Consider the following 17,475-nt stretch of genomic DNA (forward strand, 5'->3'; position numbering starts at 1 on the left):
TTACAGTGTAGAGTAGGAGGTGAGGTTAGCAGAGTTGGAGGCCACCAGTCCAGGAGGATCTGGTGCATTTGACTAAGGAGTTTAGACCAGAGTGCCTTTGTCAGAGTAGGTGTTAGGAGTAAAGGGCTTTTGTGGCCAGATTAGCTTGGGAAACGTAGAGTTAATGCTTTCACTCCAATCTGAGATGCCATGGATTTGAGAGTTTAGTATGATAGTATTTTATTATGTCAAATACTGTTTGAAAAACTTGTAAGAAAATTGGTGATCTTTTTGAGTATGTGTGTTTTGTGTGTGTGTTTTAATGGATGAAAAGCAATACATGGAGAAGGACATTAAGATTTGAGGTGATGGATACATCCAGTGGCTCAATTGGTTAAGCATCTGACTCTTGACCTCGGCTCAGGTCATGATCTCAGGGTCATGGGATCAAGCCCCGAGTTAGGTCCCACGCCTCTTTAAAGAAGAAAAAAAGATTTGAGGTGATGTGATCCCAAAACCTGGTTTCTTTTAACAGGTTTTTTTACCTTTGCCCCCAAAAAACATTTTGCCCATTCTCTGACCCAAAATCTGAGCACAGTTAAGTGGATTCCATGAACATGGTATTTCCACTTGACATAGGTTAGTGTAGAGACATTGTACTTGTGAAGATCTAGCATTCATATCCCCATTTATTTTCAGCTTTAGTTTTTTACAGGATTATATTAATGTGCTGAATTAGTGTTTTAGTTAAATACTTCTCAAGTCGTTTATCATCAGTTTAAAAGAGACTGTGCAGGTCCGAAGCACCACTGTGACTGAGCCCGTCCCAAAGCCCAGGCATCCTGCTCAGTGATGGCAGCCTCTCTGACCAGTGGTACCACACTCTCGCACAAACCCCTGCCCTGTTTGCCTTCTCCTGGCGAGGGGTCAGAAGCAGTGGCGGTGTTAGCTAGTTTTTATCAGACATGGTGGTCTGGACTAGGTGATAGAATAAATGATAGACATAGGGTCGGTATATTAAACACATCCACTTGTTAGTGACATTTCTGACAAAATAAATTCCCAACCTAGCTTTATCAGAGGAGTTCCAGACCCATTCCCCCCCCCCTTTTTTTAAGATTGTATTTGAGGAAGAAAGAGGCATGAGTGGGGAAGGGGGCCAGAGGCAGAGGGAAAAGTGGACGCCCCCTCTTTAGTACAGAGCCCAACTGAGCACTCTGTCCCAGGACCCCAAGATCATGTCCTGAGCCAAAGTCAGATGCCCAACTGACTGAGCCACCCAGGCGCCCCCCCAGACCCATTTTTAACTGCTTCTGGGTCCTCACCATCAGAATTCCACAGGCATGGTACCAGTCTCAGTCCGTCTTTGACCAAAGTCTAACACTTAACTCAGTCACTTTTAGCCACCTCCAGCCAAGTCCCTCTTGGTCTGTTTGCTGTGCACATCCTTGCCCCATACAACAGAAACCTGCAGGTGGTCTTTGGACATTTCTCATCTCATCCTGTCGTATGTATTTTACATCCCAAGTACATTCTGGTCTGACCTCTTGAAGTCCACACTGTGTTAGTTTGGGACCTCGTTTCTTGTGACCATAGTGGCTCGTGTCGGCCCTTTTGGGGTGTCCGTGTCCTGATCTGTTCATTCTGATTCATCTGCCACATCATCATGCATGTTCTCCTCCTAAAACCAGACACCCTTGTTGTGTATTCACCAGCTTAAAAATCTTCAGCAGCTCACCCCTTACAGGGAAATTGAGCCCCTTAACCTCAAGCAGAGGTGTCCGTTCTACTGAGAGGCCAGCAGCTCTTGCCAGGGTGGTCTTGGTCTCCATCCCTATCATGTGGGGCAGGGGAGGGACACGTAGCCTTCGGGTTAGGAGACCTGGCCAAAGTAGTGTTGGTGGCCAGCACTCATTCCGAGGAGCAACTTAGTAGCGGCCACTCGGGAGACAGTTGGCGGTTCCTCAGAACACGACACCTAGAGCCTATGGCTCCGCTCTGGCACGTGTGCCCAGAGTCTGTGCAGTCCTAGCAGCATTGTGTATAGTAGCTGAAGATGGAGACAGGCCAGATGCTCATCAGCTGCTGAATGGATGAACAAAAGAGGGTAGATCCATGAAAAGGACTATCGACCAATGGAAAGGAGGGAGATAACGCACGCTGCAGCATGGATGAACTCTGGAACATTCCGCTGAGTGAGAGAAGCCAGTTACAGAATGCCCCACGTTGTAGGATCCCGCGTGGGTGAAATGTCCAGAACGGGCAAGTCTGTGGAGAAGGGAGTGTGGGGGACGGGAAGGAACTGCTAACAAGTGTGAGCTTTGTGGGGCGACAAGAAAGTTCTCAGCTTGGATAGCAGTGGTGGCTGCATAACTCTGTGAACATACTCAAGGTCATGGGATTGCGTACTTGGAAGGGTGCATTCTGTGGTGCATAAGTTTTATCTCAGTCAAGTGTTTTCAGAAATAAGAGGTCGCTCTTAGTGCTTTTGGTTTCCTCAGAAGCCTCACGGGTGTAAAGCCTGTGTCGTCGTTAGAGTTCCATCTGGCACACCATGCCTGGTGTGGAGTAGATATCCACGAGATGTCACAGCGTGAGTGAGGCTTTATGACGCAAGCAGTCGACCTTCAGGGAGGGGACGTTGGTGAATCTGTGAGCACCTCCTCAGAGTCCATTACACTGTCCAAATAGATGCTTACTGCTGTTCCGGTTCCGATGCCAGAAAACTGTGGACTTTGGGGACTCTAACCAAGTCATGTCCTTCCCTCCTAGGATACACACCTGCTAAAACTGCTCAAAACCTTAGAAGGACATGCTTACGGCGTCTCCTACATCGCGTGGAGTCCGGACGACAGCTACCTTGTTGCTTGTGGCCCAGATGACTGCTCTGAGCTGTGGCTTTGGAATGTCCAAGTGAGCACGTTCCGTCTGTCCTTGAGCCTTTCCATTCAGCAGGCCCATCCTGCGCGCATTCCTTGTAGCCTGATGCTCGCTAGAACACAGCCAGCCACCCAACCTCAGCAGCCAGAGTGGGTCCCACGTGACACAGCCCAGGTGTCCACGCTTAGCAACCCAAATGTCATGCTGAGCATAAGAGTATTTAAAAGAAGGACGAAAGAGTATTTTCAGGAATGTTGTGCTTTGTGCTGTGGAATTCCTACTATTTACTGTGGTACTTTTTCTACAAGCAGATTTTCACAGTGGTCTCATAATTTGATGATTATATATGAAACTTAACCTTTCAAGTGTGCAAACGTCTGCAGGGAGCCAGAGCTCTCGTTTTGGTGGCAGTCATACTGTTGTCTCCTTAACTGTTTTATATGTTGATCTAGTTTAGGAAAAGTAATGATGTTTCAGTACTTTTAGTAAGGGCTCTCTTCCTGTTTGTAAACCCAAACTTGACCTTCGTCCAGGATCCCTTTGTTGTTGTTGTTTTACAAAAATTAGCATTTAGTTCCATTATTTTTGTACCGTGTTTTGAAGACCTTATAATTCCGATTTAATTTTTTTTTAACTTCTTTCTGTAAGGTGGCTGGTTAGATGCTGTTCTTTTCATTTTTCTGCCCCGAGGCGAGGGCATGGTCCAGGCTGTGGTCTGAGGGTACTGGTGTGCACTGACAGGGTAGGACTGTGAGTTTGGTGACCGATACGTGACTTGGTTTGTACTGAGAGAGTAGAGCTGAAACTGTGCACAAGCGTGCAGAGGACAGAGCGAATACTGAGATGTCCCTGAGGGTGATCCGCTGTAATTCCTGCTCTGCTGTTAAATAGCACAGTCTTCTTACTGCTTACTTACTACTTAGTTTCAACCCTAGCTTTTCAGTAGGAAGGTCGTTGAATATTAAGAAAAGTGGAAGAATACAGTGGTGACCCTTGCCCACCACCTGGGATTCTACGATGACCATTCTGTATATTTTGTGTACACACATGCATGCACACATGTAGATGTGTACACACAGACATCCATGTCCAAAACATTTGGAAGGAAATTACAGATGTGATTGTTTGATACCAAATACTGAAGCATGTACCTTCTAGAAAATAACAGCTTATTCAAGAACGTTAGGTATCATTCTCTAATAACTAATTTCCGTTTCGTAGTTAAAAATCCCCAGTTGTTCCCCAAATGCCTTTAGGCCATTTTTATCAAACCAGTGTGTCATCGGTGTTTGTGATTGGGTTCCGGGGGGCAGCAAAGCCCAGAGGAGGAGACTGCTTTCTCTCAGTAGAACAGACTGGGATGAATCTGACCTAAAAGACAAAATGGATTGTTGTTGTTGTTGTTGTTGTTTTTCCCATTAAAGCTTTTTGTTTGTCCCTCAAGAGAAGATGTGTGGAGTCCTGATCCTCCAGTAATAGACTCGAAATTGATGGTGTCTCTAGTCCTCCTGTGAGTCAGTTCTGAGTTTCTGGACAGTTAGAGGGTGTTCTAGCTGAACTGTTTGTGCGTTACTTTACAGACTGGGTTTTCAGTCAGTTTGCACATTGTTCCTCCTATCGTGAGGTAGTTTCCTCATGATCAACTCCCTCATATACCCACTGTCGTCAGCACAGCAGAAGAAAAGACCTTCGTTTCTGCCTCAGCACTTAGTGTGTTAACGTGTGTGTGAACACAAAATGCAGAAGATTCAGCCTCTGCGTGTGTACGTGGGATTCTGAACTTTTAACTGTTTCTATCCAGCAGTCCAAAAAAGATAAATGGACAAGACCTATTAACAGCATGGGGGAAGATTTTTAAATTGCTGATTTTTTTTTTTTCCAGTGTAAAGGGAGACCTCTGGCTTTCTGTTTTCATGCCCTCTTTGCTTTAGTACTTGCCCCTGTTCCCTGATCATACACTTTGTTTTCACTTTTTTTTTTTTTTTTTTTTTTTTTTTTTTACTTTTGATGACCCATTTCTCACAGGGAAATTATGCCCATGTACTTTTTATTACGCCAAGGGCAGCTGTTATCTCTCAGAGCCTGTTTCTAATCCATGAACAAAATGGAATCAAGACTAGATTAAATGGTATGTGTCTACCTTCTAAGTTCAGTAACTTAGAAAAAATAACAGGTGGGCATCTTCGGGTTGTAACCAGTAAATAGTCTTTCTTACTTGGGAATCCTTTAAAACAGCTATGCTGAACTGTACAGAAGCCTCTTTTCTGTACTTTTAGTTGAGATGAAATCAGATATCAGAAAAATAATTTTCATTTCTCTCTCCCCATCTTCCCTACTACCTTTCCAGCATCTCATATACGAAATTTCACATAATTGAGAACTGCTGCACCCTTGCCTTAGTTCAGGGACCAAGTTTTTCTGTCCATTCATCATGTTCTTGAGGAACTGCTAATGGCAGTCTGGGACATGGACAAGTAGGGGGATCTCGGAGGGAGTAGAGCATGTAGCGCTGAGCTGCTGATGAGAAAATATGATTTGATTTATAAATGTAATTGAAAATGAGAGGTTTATTAGAGGTTCTGTCATCAGATCTATTGTTGGAGTAGCCTGTGCTGAGCATTGTTGAGCTCCCGATTCTTCCTCCTCTGAGCACTGCAGTCTTGTTGCTTGGTTGGTTGGTTTTTTTGTAAGTCCAGTTAGAATAGTTCATTTCTCTCGTTTGGAACACCAAACGAACCTGATATCCCAGTTACTATTTTTTTTTCTTTATACATTCACTTTAGAAGCCTATCTTGAGGGACGCCTGGGTGGCTCAGTGGGTTAGGCGGCTGTCTTCAGCTTGGGCCATGATCCCAGGGTCCTGGGATCGAGTCCTACATCGGGCTCCTTGCTCAGCAGGGAGCCTGCTTCTCTCTCTGCCTCTGCCACTCTGCCTACTTGGGCTCTCTCTCTGACAAAAAAATAAATAAAATCTTTAAAAAAAAAAAAAAAGCCTATCTTGAAGGTCTTAGCCACAGTTTTATTTCTTTGTAGACGGGAGAGCTAAGGACAAAAATGAGCCAGTCTCATGAGGACAGTTTGACGAGCGTGGCTTGGAATCCAGATGGGAAACGCTTCGTAACTGGAGGTCAGCGCGGCCAGTTCTACCAGTGTGTGAGTACCTCCTGCCCTGTCCACGGCCTGCTCCATTTGTTGAAATAAAAAATGCACCTGACTCGCTATCTTTTAGGAAATAGATTGTGTGAAGACCTACTTAGCTATCTTTCTAATAAGCACCGTCCAGTAGAACTTTCTGCAGTTTTTCTTTTTGTAACCATTTTTAAATGCTTATACAAAGTCTAGACTTCAAGTTTAGTAAAATGTTAAAAAATTATTTTACTAAATATTTTGTCCTCATAAATAAGTTTCTAATGTTAGAGGATTGAAAATATTTAGCACTTCTTTTGAGGCTCTAGGTTTTGTATCCAAACTCTGCTGAATTTCATGAGTTGACTGTCTTAAATATGTGAGGACTAAAAGTGGTGATGGGCACTACCAGAGAACCTTCCAGTCTTTATTTGAAGTAACTTCTGATTACTTCTGCCCCATTAATCTCGGGCTCATGGGGTGATGAAAGTAAGGACTCAGTGACCAATCTTGTGACAAGGCAGACTCTGCCATGGCTGTCCATCTGGTGTCCGTGTCTCGCATCACAGCCCGGCCCACTGCCAGTGAGCACTTCCACGTGTGGTCTTAAGATTAAACAAAGATTAAACAAGATCATGAATCCCATAAATCATTCAGTGTAGCTAAAGATCACACATCATAGAGGCCTCCGTGTGGCCACTGCAAACCACTGGTGTCTTGATAAGCCAGCCGTGGGACTCGTGGAACATCGTGTCCTGTCCCCAAAGCCTGGTTATGAGCCTTGAGTTCTTTTCTTCCCCCATTTGTCTCAATACACTTTATTGGTCTATCTGTGATTTTCCCAGTAGTTTAAAGTTATTTCTGGAGTTTCTATCCATGGGCTAATATACAACTTGGATTTTTTTATTTATTTTTCCTTTAACGTAGGTATAATAGACATATAGCATTATGTTCACTTCAGGTATAGAACATAATGATTTGATATTCATATGCATTGAAAATTACCACCACAGAAATTAGCTGTTCCCATACACAGTTGTGATGAGGACTTTTAAGATTTATTCTCTTAGCAACTTTGAGATACACAGTCCCGCTGGTCCCCATGCTGTACTTTCCAGCAGCAAAACCATTTACTCTTGAATCCTTGGCTGCAGGATGACCCTGTGTATCTCTGCTGATCCCACTGTCCCCTATGATATTGACACCATCAGGGCCCAGGACTCGGCAGCTTCCCCATCTGTGGAACAGAAATGGGATGCCTCTTAGAGCTTTGATCTGTAGAACACATTGCAAATTTGGTAATGTTTTTAAAATGTCCTAACAGCTTCTGAGTTCTATAAAGCTGTAATTAACGTTATGGTAATCTTTTCCATATCCCAACTTCTGAATAGTAGAGGACAGATCCAAGTATAGTGCATTTTAAAGGAACATTTGAATTCTTTCCCAGTAGAAGTGAGACCTTCACTTGGAACTTGGGATTCTTCTTTCCCTGAGTGTATTGTATTTATTTGTGCCTGGTGGGTTATTGAAGGGAAGATGGATCTCCCAGAGATTCTGTCCCCCTCCCCCTGAGGTACTGTTGTAATGAAATTGGACCTATAGTCACATTTTCATGATGAAAACCACTTTATGGAACAATTAAGTGGAGCAGGAAAAAACAGACTTACTACTAAAAGATGCTGCTGAGATTCATTTGGTTCTTTGCTTTCCGAGCACTGTTTCATAATGGGGTTAATAGTGAATTTCTCCTCAGGATTTAGATGGGAACCTCCTTGATTCCTGGGAAGGGGTGCGAGTGCAATGCCTTTGGTGCTTGAGCGACGGGAAGACTGTTCTGGCATCAGACACACACCAGCGGATCCGGGGGTACAACTTTGAGGACCTTACAGATAGGAACATGTAACTGTTTTTTTATCCGTTAAATAACTATTTGATTTATATTAAAATGTGTAGTGGAACTCGCTATTTGAGAAGAGTTATGTTTTGGTTTGAACTTGACCCTAAAATGGATTGGTGGTCGGGTGGTGCTTTGTAACTATTAACTCAGAATTTTTTTCTTGATTGAAATACAGTTTGTCATACTGATTATAGACAAAATTGCAGTGTTTAAGCTAGAACATTTTATATTTTGGTCATTTGAATGTTCTTGATTCTTAGTATGTTGCTTTTGACAGATTATTTTCTGGTTACAGAGTACAAGAAGATCATCCCATTATGTCTTTTACTATTTCCAAGAATGGCCGATTAGCTTTGTTAAATGTAGCAACTCAGGTAAGTTTATTATAATTATAAAGATTTAGCTTAGTTCAAAATACATGATTTTGGGTGTATACATATATAAATAAATATTGTTACAAATTCTTAAACTTCACCTATGTGTTTGATCCTTAAGTTTGTAAAGTCAACTTTAAAGGTGTCACAACGTTGCCATTTTGTGTAATGGAATTGAAAATGTTCCATCAGGCAAAGGGATATTCACAGTGTAAAACTCTTTTGAGTTGAGGAAGAATAAGTGTATCTATTTTCTTTTGCCTACAGGGAGTTCATTTATGGGACTTGCAAGACAGAGTTTTAGTAAGAAAGTATCAAGGTGTCACGCAAGGGTTTTATACGATCCATTCATGTTTCGGAGGCCATAATGAAGACTTCATCGCTAGTGGCAGTGAGGGTGAGTTGTGTGCACGCCACTATCGATTAATGTGTCTGGACGGCATGGGGGCTCTGTCCTTGTCTCAGTGCATGAGAGTAGCCATGTCTCCGAGCAAATGCAGATTAAAAATTTGAGTTTTATTTCTCAAGTACACTGTTCATTTCCCCGTTTTGAAATGCCTGAGTCCTCTGTATCAAACCAAGATTTAGTTAAATCAGTACTCTTTCGTGGTAGTGTGCAGAGGCTTGTAGGATCTATGAAGTCAGGGTCAATTATGATGTGTTACCTGATTGTAGACAAATTCGACTTTAGTTAGGATCTGCAGTGTTTCTTTAATGGCCGAAGAGAGTAATTTAGTTTCATGATTCTTCACAGTCTCAGAAAAGCTGAAATTCTAGAATTGTCTCTACTACTTTCTAAATACATGTACTCTCCAGCCTGCTAACATCAGTATTCCAAGCAGGCCTGTTCCCAAAGTCATCAGTCTAATTTAAAATAGAAATTGCTTAAAATTGAGGGACCCCTGGGTGGCTCAGATTGGTTAGCATCTGCAGTGGCCTCAGGTCATGATCCCGGGGTCCTGGCATCAAGTCCCAGGTTGGGCTCCCTGCTCAGTGGGGAGCCTGCTTCTCGCTCTGCCTACTTTGCTCTCTCTCTCTGTCAGATAAATAAAAAAAAATCTTAAAAAAGAAAAAAGGAATTGTTTCAAATAGGCAACACAGATAGCTGAGTATTAAAAGCTATTGAAAGTATTAAAAAGAGTATTAAAAGCTGAGTATTAAAAGTATTAAAAGAGTGTGCTTTTCAAGGCGCTAGAAGCATAAATAATGGCAAAATCTCATTCAGCACATTTTTCTTGAGTGTGCACTGTGCTGCTCTGAGCACTACAATAGCACATTAATTCAGTCACTTTTAAAAATACCAAGTTTAGGGGCGCCTGGGGGGCTCAGTCATTAAGCGTCTGCCTTCGGCTCGGGCCATGATCCTGGGGTCCTGGGATGGAACTCCGAACTGGGCTTCCTGCTCAGCAGGGAGTCTGCTTCTCCCTCTCCTACTCCCCCTGCTTGTGTTCCCTCTCTCGCTGTCTCTCTCTTGCTCTCTGTCAAATAAATAAATAAACTTTAAAAATAAAAAAAAATGCTGAATCTAGTTTTACAACATAGACCAGGGAACTGGATTCTTTGTCAGAGTTCCATTTATCATCCAAAGTGTTGACCATGCCTATCTTGACAAAAAATTGATCTCGATGGATAAGAGTAACACATGAGCTTTCCCTTTATGTATAAGGTATATTTAAGAATTAGGACAAAGACTTTTAGGGAGTCATATGAAGCATAGGAATTTAGCTGTTATTTCTTTCTCTAAAAAACAATCTGTCAGGGCACCAGGGTGGCTCAGCCATTTGAGCATCCGACTCTTGATTTCAGCTCGGGTCATGAACTCATGGTCATGGGATTGAGCCCTGCGTCAGGCTCCATGCTCAGCGGGGAGTCTCCTTGGGTTCCTCTCTCTCTCCCTCTCCCTCTGCCCCTCCCCTCCACTCACACTCTCTCTAAAAGAAAAAAAAATCAGGTAAGATTGAGGAGAGAGGAGAGTTGGTTTGTAGGTAACACTTTGGAAAAGTTCACCTTTTCAGTTATTTTCTTGCAGATTCTGCACTGGCTCCTCTTTTGGCACGGTCCAAGCACCCGAAGCCTTCTGCCTGCTCATTAGGCGCCCTCCCCGCCCCCACCAGGTCTCTTTCCTGAGCTCCGTTCAGCTCTGCTTCTGGGGGGCTTCCCCTCTTGGTTATGCCCCCACAGCCTTTCTAAATATTACATCAGCCCTAGAAGTGCTTCAGAATACGTGTGGCTACCATTATCCGTAGTGATGTCAGTCCTTTTGTTTTAAAGCCCAAACTGACTTTGAACTAATGATGAATCATCATTAATCAGACCACATTATATTCTGTTTAGGGCTAAAAATGAGCTGTGAGGTGAAGAGATGAGCGTTCTGACAACTCAGGTGCCTTAGAATGGGCCTGAGGAACATTTTCAACACCAGCTGGACATGGTGAATGCATCATGTCCCAAGATGGTCACGTTAATCCATTTGTCATTTACTTGCAATGAATGTATTCTAAGAACCTTCCAAATCACCAAGTACATGAATGTCAGTGTAAAATAGAGCAATTAGAAAATGTTTTCCCAAGAAAGTTATGCCATTATGCAAACTTTTCCAGTGGGCAGGCAATGTTTAGAAAACCCTGCTTTATTTTTTTACTGTAGCACAAGCCGTGGGTTCCACGGACCACACCAGCCAGATGAGCTCAGTCAGCAAGCCTTTCACTCTGACCCTGACCCCTTCAGTCCTTGGGCTTGCCACCTCTCCAGCAGACACCATCCTTGGGTGTGTGCACACAAAGCATTTCCCCCTGGCGGTGAGCAGGTCCCCACTCACTCACACTTTTCAATGTGATTTTCTTTGAGAACTTCCTCGGTTCAAGGGGAAGCGTAGCTAATCTGCTGTTTTGTCTCTCTGGGGTTTTTTTGTTGTTGTTTGTTTTTTTAAGATTTTATTTATTTGACAGAGACAGAGAAAGGGAACACAAGCAGAGGGAGTGGGAGAGGGAGAAGCAGGCTTCCCGCCGAGCAGGGAGCCCAAACCAGGGCTCGATCCCAGAACCCCGGGATCATAACCTGAGCCGAGGGCAGACGCTTCATGGACTAAACCACCCAGGCATCCCCTTTTTCACTTTTTTTGCTTACTTGATTTTATGCAAGGGAAAATGATTGAACAACATACACCTTCTAGGGAAGTATAATTCAGTTCTCCAGTGAGTGTCTTGGCTCTTGCTTCCCATACGCACATAGAATGCTCAGAGGGAGTCCCAGCCTTTCATCTTCAAGTTAGACGCTGTGAAACCAGGACATGCTCTGTTACCACCAATGAGCTACCCCGCAGCATGCTGAAGTTTGCCCAGTGGGAAGCTTGTTCCCGGGGGCTCCCACATCTCCACGGAACACTCCTGTGCCTCCCGCGGGATCTGCCCTCTGTGTGCCCCCGTCACCTGCGATGACCCCTGGGGTATACTCTGTGCCAGGCTCTTTTCAGAACTCTTCATACACAAACATGTTGGACCCTCACTACATAGTGGGGTGAGTCCAGTCCTCCTGTACAGGTGAAGACTCAACAGTTACGGGCCACTCAGCCTGGGTGGGCGGCCGCAGCGGTTCGGGCCCCCTCCCCAGGAAGGGCAGGAGCATGGCACCCACCTCACAGCAGCGGAGCCAAACACGAGCACCCGGCCACAAAGATTGCCCGGCAGAGGGTTGGCTGTGCCCACATTCCTGCTGCCGTTGGCTTGGCGCAGTGCAGCTCAGGCGCCGCCCATTGCCGGAGCGTTTATTGGCTCTGTCCTATGTCTGTTTCCACCGGGAGATCTTTACTGTGATCCACCTCTCAGGTACTAAGGAACATGGCAGAGTTTGTGATGACTTGAGAGAATCAGTCACCTTTAGCAGGGGAAAAGTTTATTGGGTCAAAAAGGTGATCATAAGGTGATTTATTCAACTATTCACGTCATATTAAGTTCTAATAATTGAGTCCTGTGTCGTGTGTGTGATGATGATAAATTTCAGATCAGTTGGTTTTGTTGAAGTCAATTCCCTGACTTTTCTCTGAATTCCTGTTTGTTCAGATCACAAGGTTTACATCTGGCACAAACGTAGCGAACTGCCAATCGCGGAGCTGACAGGGCACACACGCACAGTGAACTGTGTGAGCTGGAACCCACAGATCCCATCCATGATGGCCAGCGCCTCAGACGATGGCACTGTTAGAATATGGGGACCAGCACCTTTTATAGACCACCAGAATATCGAAGGTAACACCACCGCACACCATCCCCGTGTTTCCTCCTGGTGACACCTGGCCCAGCAGTACTTGGAAGTGTGGGATAGAGTTCATTTCCTCCCTCTTTTAGAGACTGTGTACTTTCTCTCCTCAGAAGGATTTTCAGTAACCTGAGATACAGGTGTGTGTGTGTGTGGTGTGTGTGTGGTTGTGTGTCTGTGGTACACGCATGTGTGCACATGTGTGACACTGGGAAGCACGAAGGGGAGCACGCCACCGCGTTTATAGCTGTGTAGCTGTTTAGTTTTTTCAGCTCAACGAATCTTGAAAGTCTTGCTTCGTGATGCGGGAAGCATTTTCTACTTTCACACCCATAAGAACTAGCTAATATTACAAAATTTGAACAACTTCAGAACGATTTGCTCTTACGAATAAGTCCCCGTAACACCGTGTGGCCCCCTGTGCACCGGGCGTGACCAGGAGAGAGAAGGACACCGCGATCTGCCCTGTGCCTCAGGGCCAGGCGATGTGTCCAGCCAGCTGGCACACCGTCATCACAGCCCTGTGACAGCAGGGTCCACCCTTGTTTCTATGGGGGAGAAGACAGAGGCGCAGGCCGGGTGGAAGGGTTTTCCCTTGAGGACATGGCTCACTTGAGCCAGACAGCAGCGCTGGAGGGAAGACGCCATGAGAGCTCATACGGGAAGGATGTGCTGCTCTTCTTTCAAACAGCAAGCGAAATGTTTGGTTTCCTTAGAAGGAAGCGAGTCACCCAGAAAACAGATGAAGAGGCTTTTGTTCCCCACGTGTCCCACCTAGACGTCAGCGAGAAGGAGCACCTGCGGTTGGGTGAGTGTGCCAGGCCGGAAGAGGACGCGGGTGAGACTGAGACCCGCTGCACGCGTGTGCAGAGCCCAGCAGGCCCTCCTGCGTCTGCGTGTCCCCACAGGACCAGCCCGTGTGCCTCTGGGACCATCGCTGGAACCAAGACCCTCTGGACAACTGGTGTTTTACAGATCCATAACCATGATTCTAGGTGCTTCTCTCGTTTTATCAGTCATTTGGAAGTTTGTTCTTCAAGGAGCCATGTTCGATTTGGAGACACAGAGAAACATTAGGTAGATAGAGAATTTCCTGGTAAGCAGGTACACCTCAGACCCAGCTCAGAGACTATGCCTGTGCTGCCCCGCCATTGGGTGGAGCAAGTGGCTGTGGACACCAAGGCAGCAGGGGAGCCAGAGCTGGGCCTCGTGGGGTCCGCTCCACCGCCACGGCCCTGCCTTGTGTTCTGGCAACACAGGTGCAGCCTCAGGAATACATTCACAGATACCTGAAACAAGAGGACAGTTTCTGTAAAACTTAGGTACTTGGCTATATGCCTTTTATGTAGGTATCTTCTGGGTTCTTTCCCCTACTTGAATTTTTTTTTTTTTTAACTAATTAAAGTAATACCTGTTTGGAATAGAAATTTTGGAAAACATAGATGAGGCTGAAGAAAATGACATTCAAAAATCATGACACCCTAGCATACTGTAAGTCATTTAAGCAAAAATATTTGACTCCCATTTCAAAAACGAACTTGCTGACCTTTCATTCTAACAGTAGAGTTCCATACGGTGTTGTTTTAAGGAAAGTGTCAAGTAGGTTAGGACTAAGCAGGCCAACGCTGCAACGCAGATCTTCAGATCAATACGCCAAGTGAAAGACACTGGACACAGAAGACCACTTAGTGCAGCCCCATTTCTGTGAAATGAGTGGGCAGGTCCATGGAGACTGAAAGTAGACCAGTGGGGTTGCTGGGGGCTGGGTGCTGGCATTTGTGTGTGACTGCTGACAGGTGATGAGATGGTTGTCCAGCCCGTGAATGTGCCTATTAGAGCCGCTCAGCTGTGTCCAGGAGGCTTGTTGACCCATTCCCAAAAACAAACAGTTGGAAGATAGCACAGAATTCGGGCTGAGTGAGTGAAGCACGCAGTCCCAGATGCCCTCCTACCTTGGAGCGCCAGGTCGTCCCCCCCCCTCTTATTTTGTCATCTATTCATAAAGATTTCCTGTTCCACAGAACTACTTGAAGGTTCATTTTTAAAGTATGAGATTCTAATTTGATTATTCACTTGGGTTCTCCAATAATCAAAGTAATTAATTTAGTCTATAATATACAGGCTAAGACACAACATGGACACATTGTTCTAAAGATGATGATGGAAATAACCAAGAACTTGGCTGTGGTGTGATTGTTCTCAGTGGTAGTACGTTTTGTAATATCATGATGCTGATATTAAAACTTTCTAACTGGTGACTTTTTTCTTCCCCTCCCCTCTTCTCCCCCCCCACCCCCCCCCGAAACACATTTCATCCCGTCTTCATTCAGAGGAATGCAGTAGCATGGATAGTTGATGGCGAATGTGGAGCAGACGACTTCTGTTTAACTTAAAATTAGTCGTATTTTAATGGCTTGGGATTTGGTGCAAACAAACATGATTGATAGCTGGACAGACATGCTCGTCATGAAAAAAGAACCATTTCTGAAGCCCGATTGGGGCCAAACATTTACACCTTGCTTCATAGTAACCAGTTGAGATGAAGCACGTCGTTAGAACGTTGTTGGACACCATGTTGAATTATCCCCCCATCGGTTGTGAAGAACTGTGCTACATTCAGGCTTACCCATTGAACTCAGTATATATATTTTTTTCCCTCCTGCCTTTTGTCTGGTGGGATACCATTCTTGTTGCTCTTCTGTGTAATGAAGTTTAAATGCTTGTTTGGAAAACTTTATTTAACAGTTTAGAAGGCTTGATAGAAGGAGTGCATTAGTCTGAAGAGTATACATTGGATAGGAAAGAATTTCCTTCTTTTGTTTCTCCAAAATCTTTCCGCCTTATTTAGCTTGAGATCTTTGCAGCTTGGTTCATGGATTCTAGCCTTGCCCGTTGCGCAGTATATACTGATCCAGACGATAAACCAGTGAACTATGTCAAAAGCACTCTCAATATTACATTTGACAAAAAGTTTTGTACTTTTCACATAGCTTGTTGCCCCGTAAAAGGGTTAACAGCACAATTTTTTAAAAATAAATTAAGAAGTATTTATAGGATTAAAGTGACTTCATTTGTATACATTTGGAATCTAAACCAGCTTCAAAAAGTTTCCTCTCTGATTTAGATATGCAGTATAACTGATGCTCTTCTGGAATCCCATGTGAGACTTGCCCAGAAACAGTGCTTGAAGGACATTGCCCAGGAAATCCAGAGTCCTGCCGTGAAGGTGTCCCCCCTTTTGTTTTATTCCTGATGGAACATCAGTACCTGATGTTGAAGAAATTCAAGATTCGAAAAGAGAATTTTAAATATCTACCAACAGGAGAAATCAGGAGTCAGCTTAGGTTCGCAGCAAAGCCCGTTCCAAGCTGTTCCTGGCTTGGGAAGGTGTTCTGGTGCGATCCCGCAGGAGAGTGGAGATGAGGCGTAACCACTGGGGAAGTTCCTAGTCTCCTTGAGCTTGTCAGAAGAATTCAGCAGGTTCCAGACAGACCGCAACTGGGTTTAAAACCTCACAGTCCTTGATCTTAATGGCCCTTGATATTCTGACCTTTAGAGATACATAAATTGACAGATCGCTCCTTCTCCGTTTTCCCGATATTGCCATACCAAGCCTCATTCAAACTGGTGCTGTGGGTAGTCCTTGCCTCCCCTCCCCCTTTAGTTTAAAGAACGGTCTCCTTCAAGGAAAAGCACTTTGAATCTTGAGGATTTCACATTTAGAATAAGCCAAAAGCCTGATGTTCACATTGTGCTTTTAAACCCCATTAACAGCAGAATGCAGCTGACTTGGTCTCCTTCCAGACTCCCTCCCCTTCTCTGCAGAGGCTCTGGGAAGGGGGGGACCACAGCTGTTACGCTGGGAGGAGGAGTAGGAGTACCCCCAAGATCAGATTCTGGTGAAGAAAGGGGCTTGTACTAAGTCCCCTTTGGGGTCCAGCCACACCTGCAGTCTGTCCAGCATGAGGAAAGGCTTGGGTGTCAGGAACCCTCCCGTGGGCACGGGGCAGGGCCAGCCCCAGGGACAGGTGGGCAAGTCAAGGAGGGGAGAAGAAAGACAAACACAATTGGCCTTAAAATAGCACGGATTCTCCCAAAAGCTCATAGTAAGAGAAAGTGACAGACCGTGGTCGGCAGATTATTTTATCAAATTGGTATGTAAAAGATTTCTTTAAGCTCCATTTTGCAGAGACCACCACTTAGAGAATCAAGAATTCCTGTTTTGATACTTCTGAGTTACAAATAACTATATGTTACAGTTTATCTGGTACTTCACTTTTCTTAACTCAAATTACTTTTTACTTTGAGCTTGAATAAAAGTCTTCATTGGTAACTGTATATAAGTAAGTGGCAACTTCTCTTTACCTCAGTGCAGTTAAACCCACTCGTGTTTTCGGTGAGTCCCCAAACCCCGAAGCCATCCCTGCAGCCCAGTCGCTACAGCAAGGTGGGCACCAGCGGTGGGCAGAGCCAGCGCAGTGTGCCCGGGGCCCCACGGGCGCTCCCCGAGAGTGCTGCCTGCTCAGGGCCAGCGTGGCCCTCATTCTGGCCCGGGCTTCCCCCAGCCAGCCCCACATCAGAGTTTTTCTGTTAAAAACACTGTAAAAAACAAAACCACAAAAAAGTGGCATACAGGTGAGGCACACTTCACAGAGAGTGTAACTCCTTGCCGTGGGGTGACAAGGGTGCAGGGGCCCTCAGAGTGGCCAGGGAAGAGCACGCCCGGGCTGGCCGAGGCAGTGGGCCCCCCCAGGGCTGCGTGGGGACCATGCTAAGTGAGGTCACGGGGCAGAGACCTAGGATTGCCTGACAGTGCTGTAGGCTGGAGAGCGAGGACGCGGGCCAGCCAGCGCAGGAGGCTAACAAATGTGTAAACTGAAAAGTACCAATACTTTTTGCACATAGATCAAAACAGAGTGGAGAATTTGGGCTCCAAAAATCAGGTTAGTAGGCTCATTTCCATGT

At 45.0% G+C, this 17,475-nt stretch overlaps 1 protein-coding gene across 2 annotated transcripts in view; it reads left to right on the plus strand.

The window, feature by feature from the left end:
* LOC111150667 (WD repeat domain 26) overlaps nucleotides 1–16,848 on the plus strand; it is a 40,182-nt gene extending 23,334 nt beyond the window's left edge. For both annotated transcript variants that reach the window (XM_022508185.1, XM_022508184.1), the window contains exons 8-14: nucleotides 2,752–2,892; nucleotides 5,893–6,012; nucleotides 7,739–7,884; nucleotides 8,178–8,256; nucleotides 8,524–8,653; nucleotides 12,315–12,500; nucleotides 14,841–16,848. In XM_022508185.1, coding sequence (XP_022363893.1) covers nucleotides 2,752–2,892; nucleotides 5,893–6,012; nucleotides 7,739–7,884; nucleotides 8,178–8,256; nucleotides 8,524–8,653; nucleotides 12,315–12,500; nucleotides 14,841–14,866 — 828 coding nt within the window. In that variant the 3' untranslated portion in view covers nucleotides 14,867–16,848. The remainder of the gene's footprint in view (nucleotides 1–2,751; nucleotides 2,893–5,892; nucleotides 6,013–7,738; nucleotides 7,885–8,177; nucleotides 8,257–8,523; nucleotides 8,654–12,314; nucleotides 12,501–14,840) is intronic.
* Nucleotides 16,849–17,475: the final 627 nt, after the last annotated feature.

Source organism: Enhydra lutris, unplaced genomic scaffold, assembly GCF_002288905.1.
Source record: "Enhydra lutris kenyoni isolate GAN:26980312 unplaced genomic scaffold, ASM228890v2 scaffoldscaffold24, whole genome shotgun sequence".
NCBI lineage: Eukaryota > Metazoa > Chordata > Mammalia > Carnivora > Mustelidae > Enhydra > Enhydra lutris.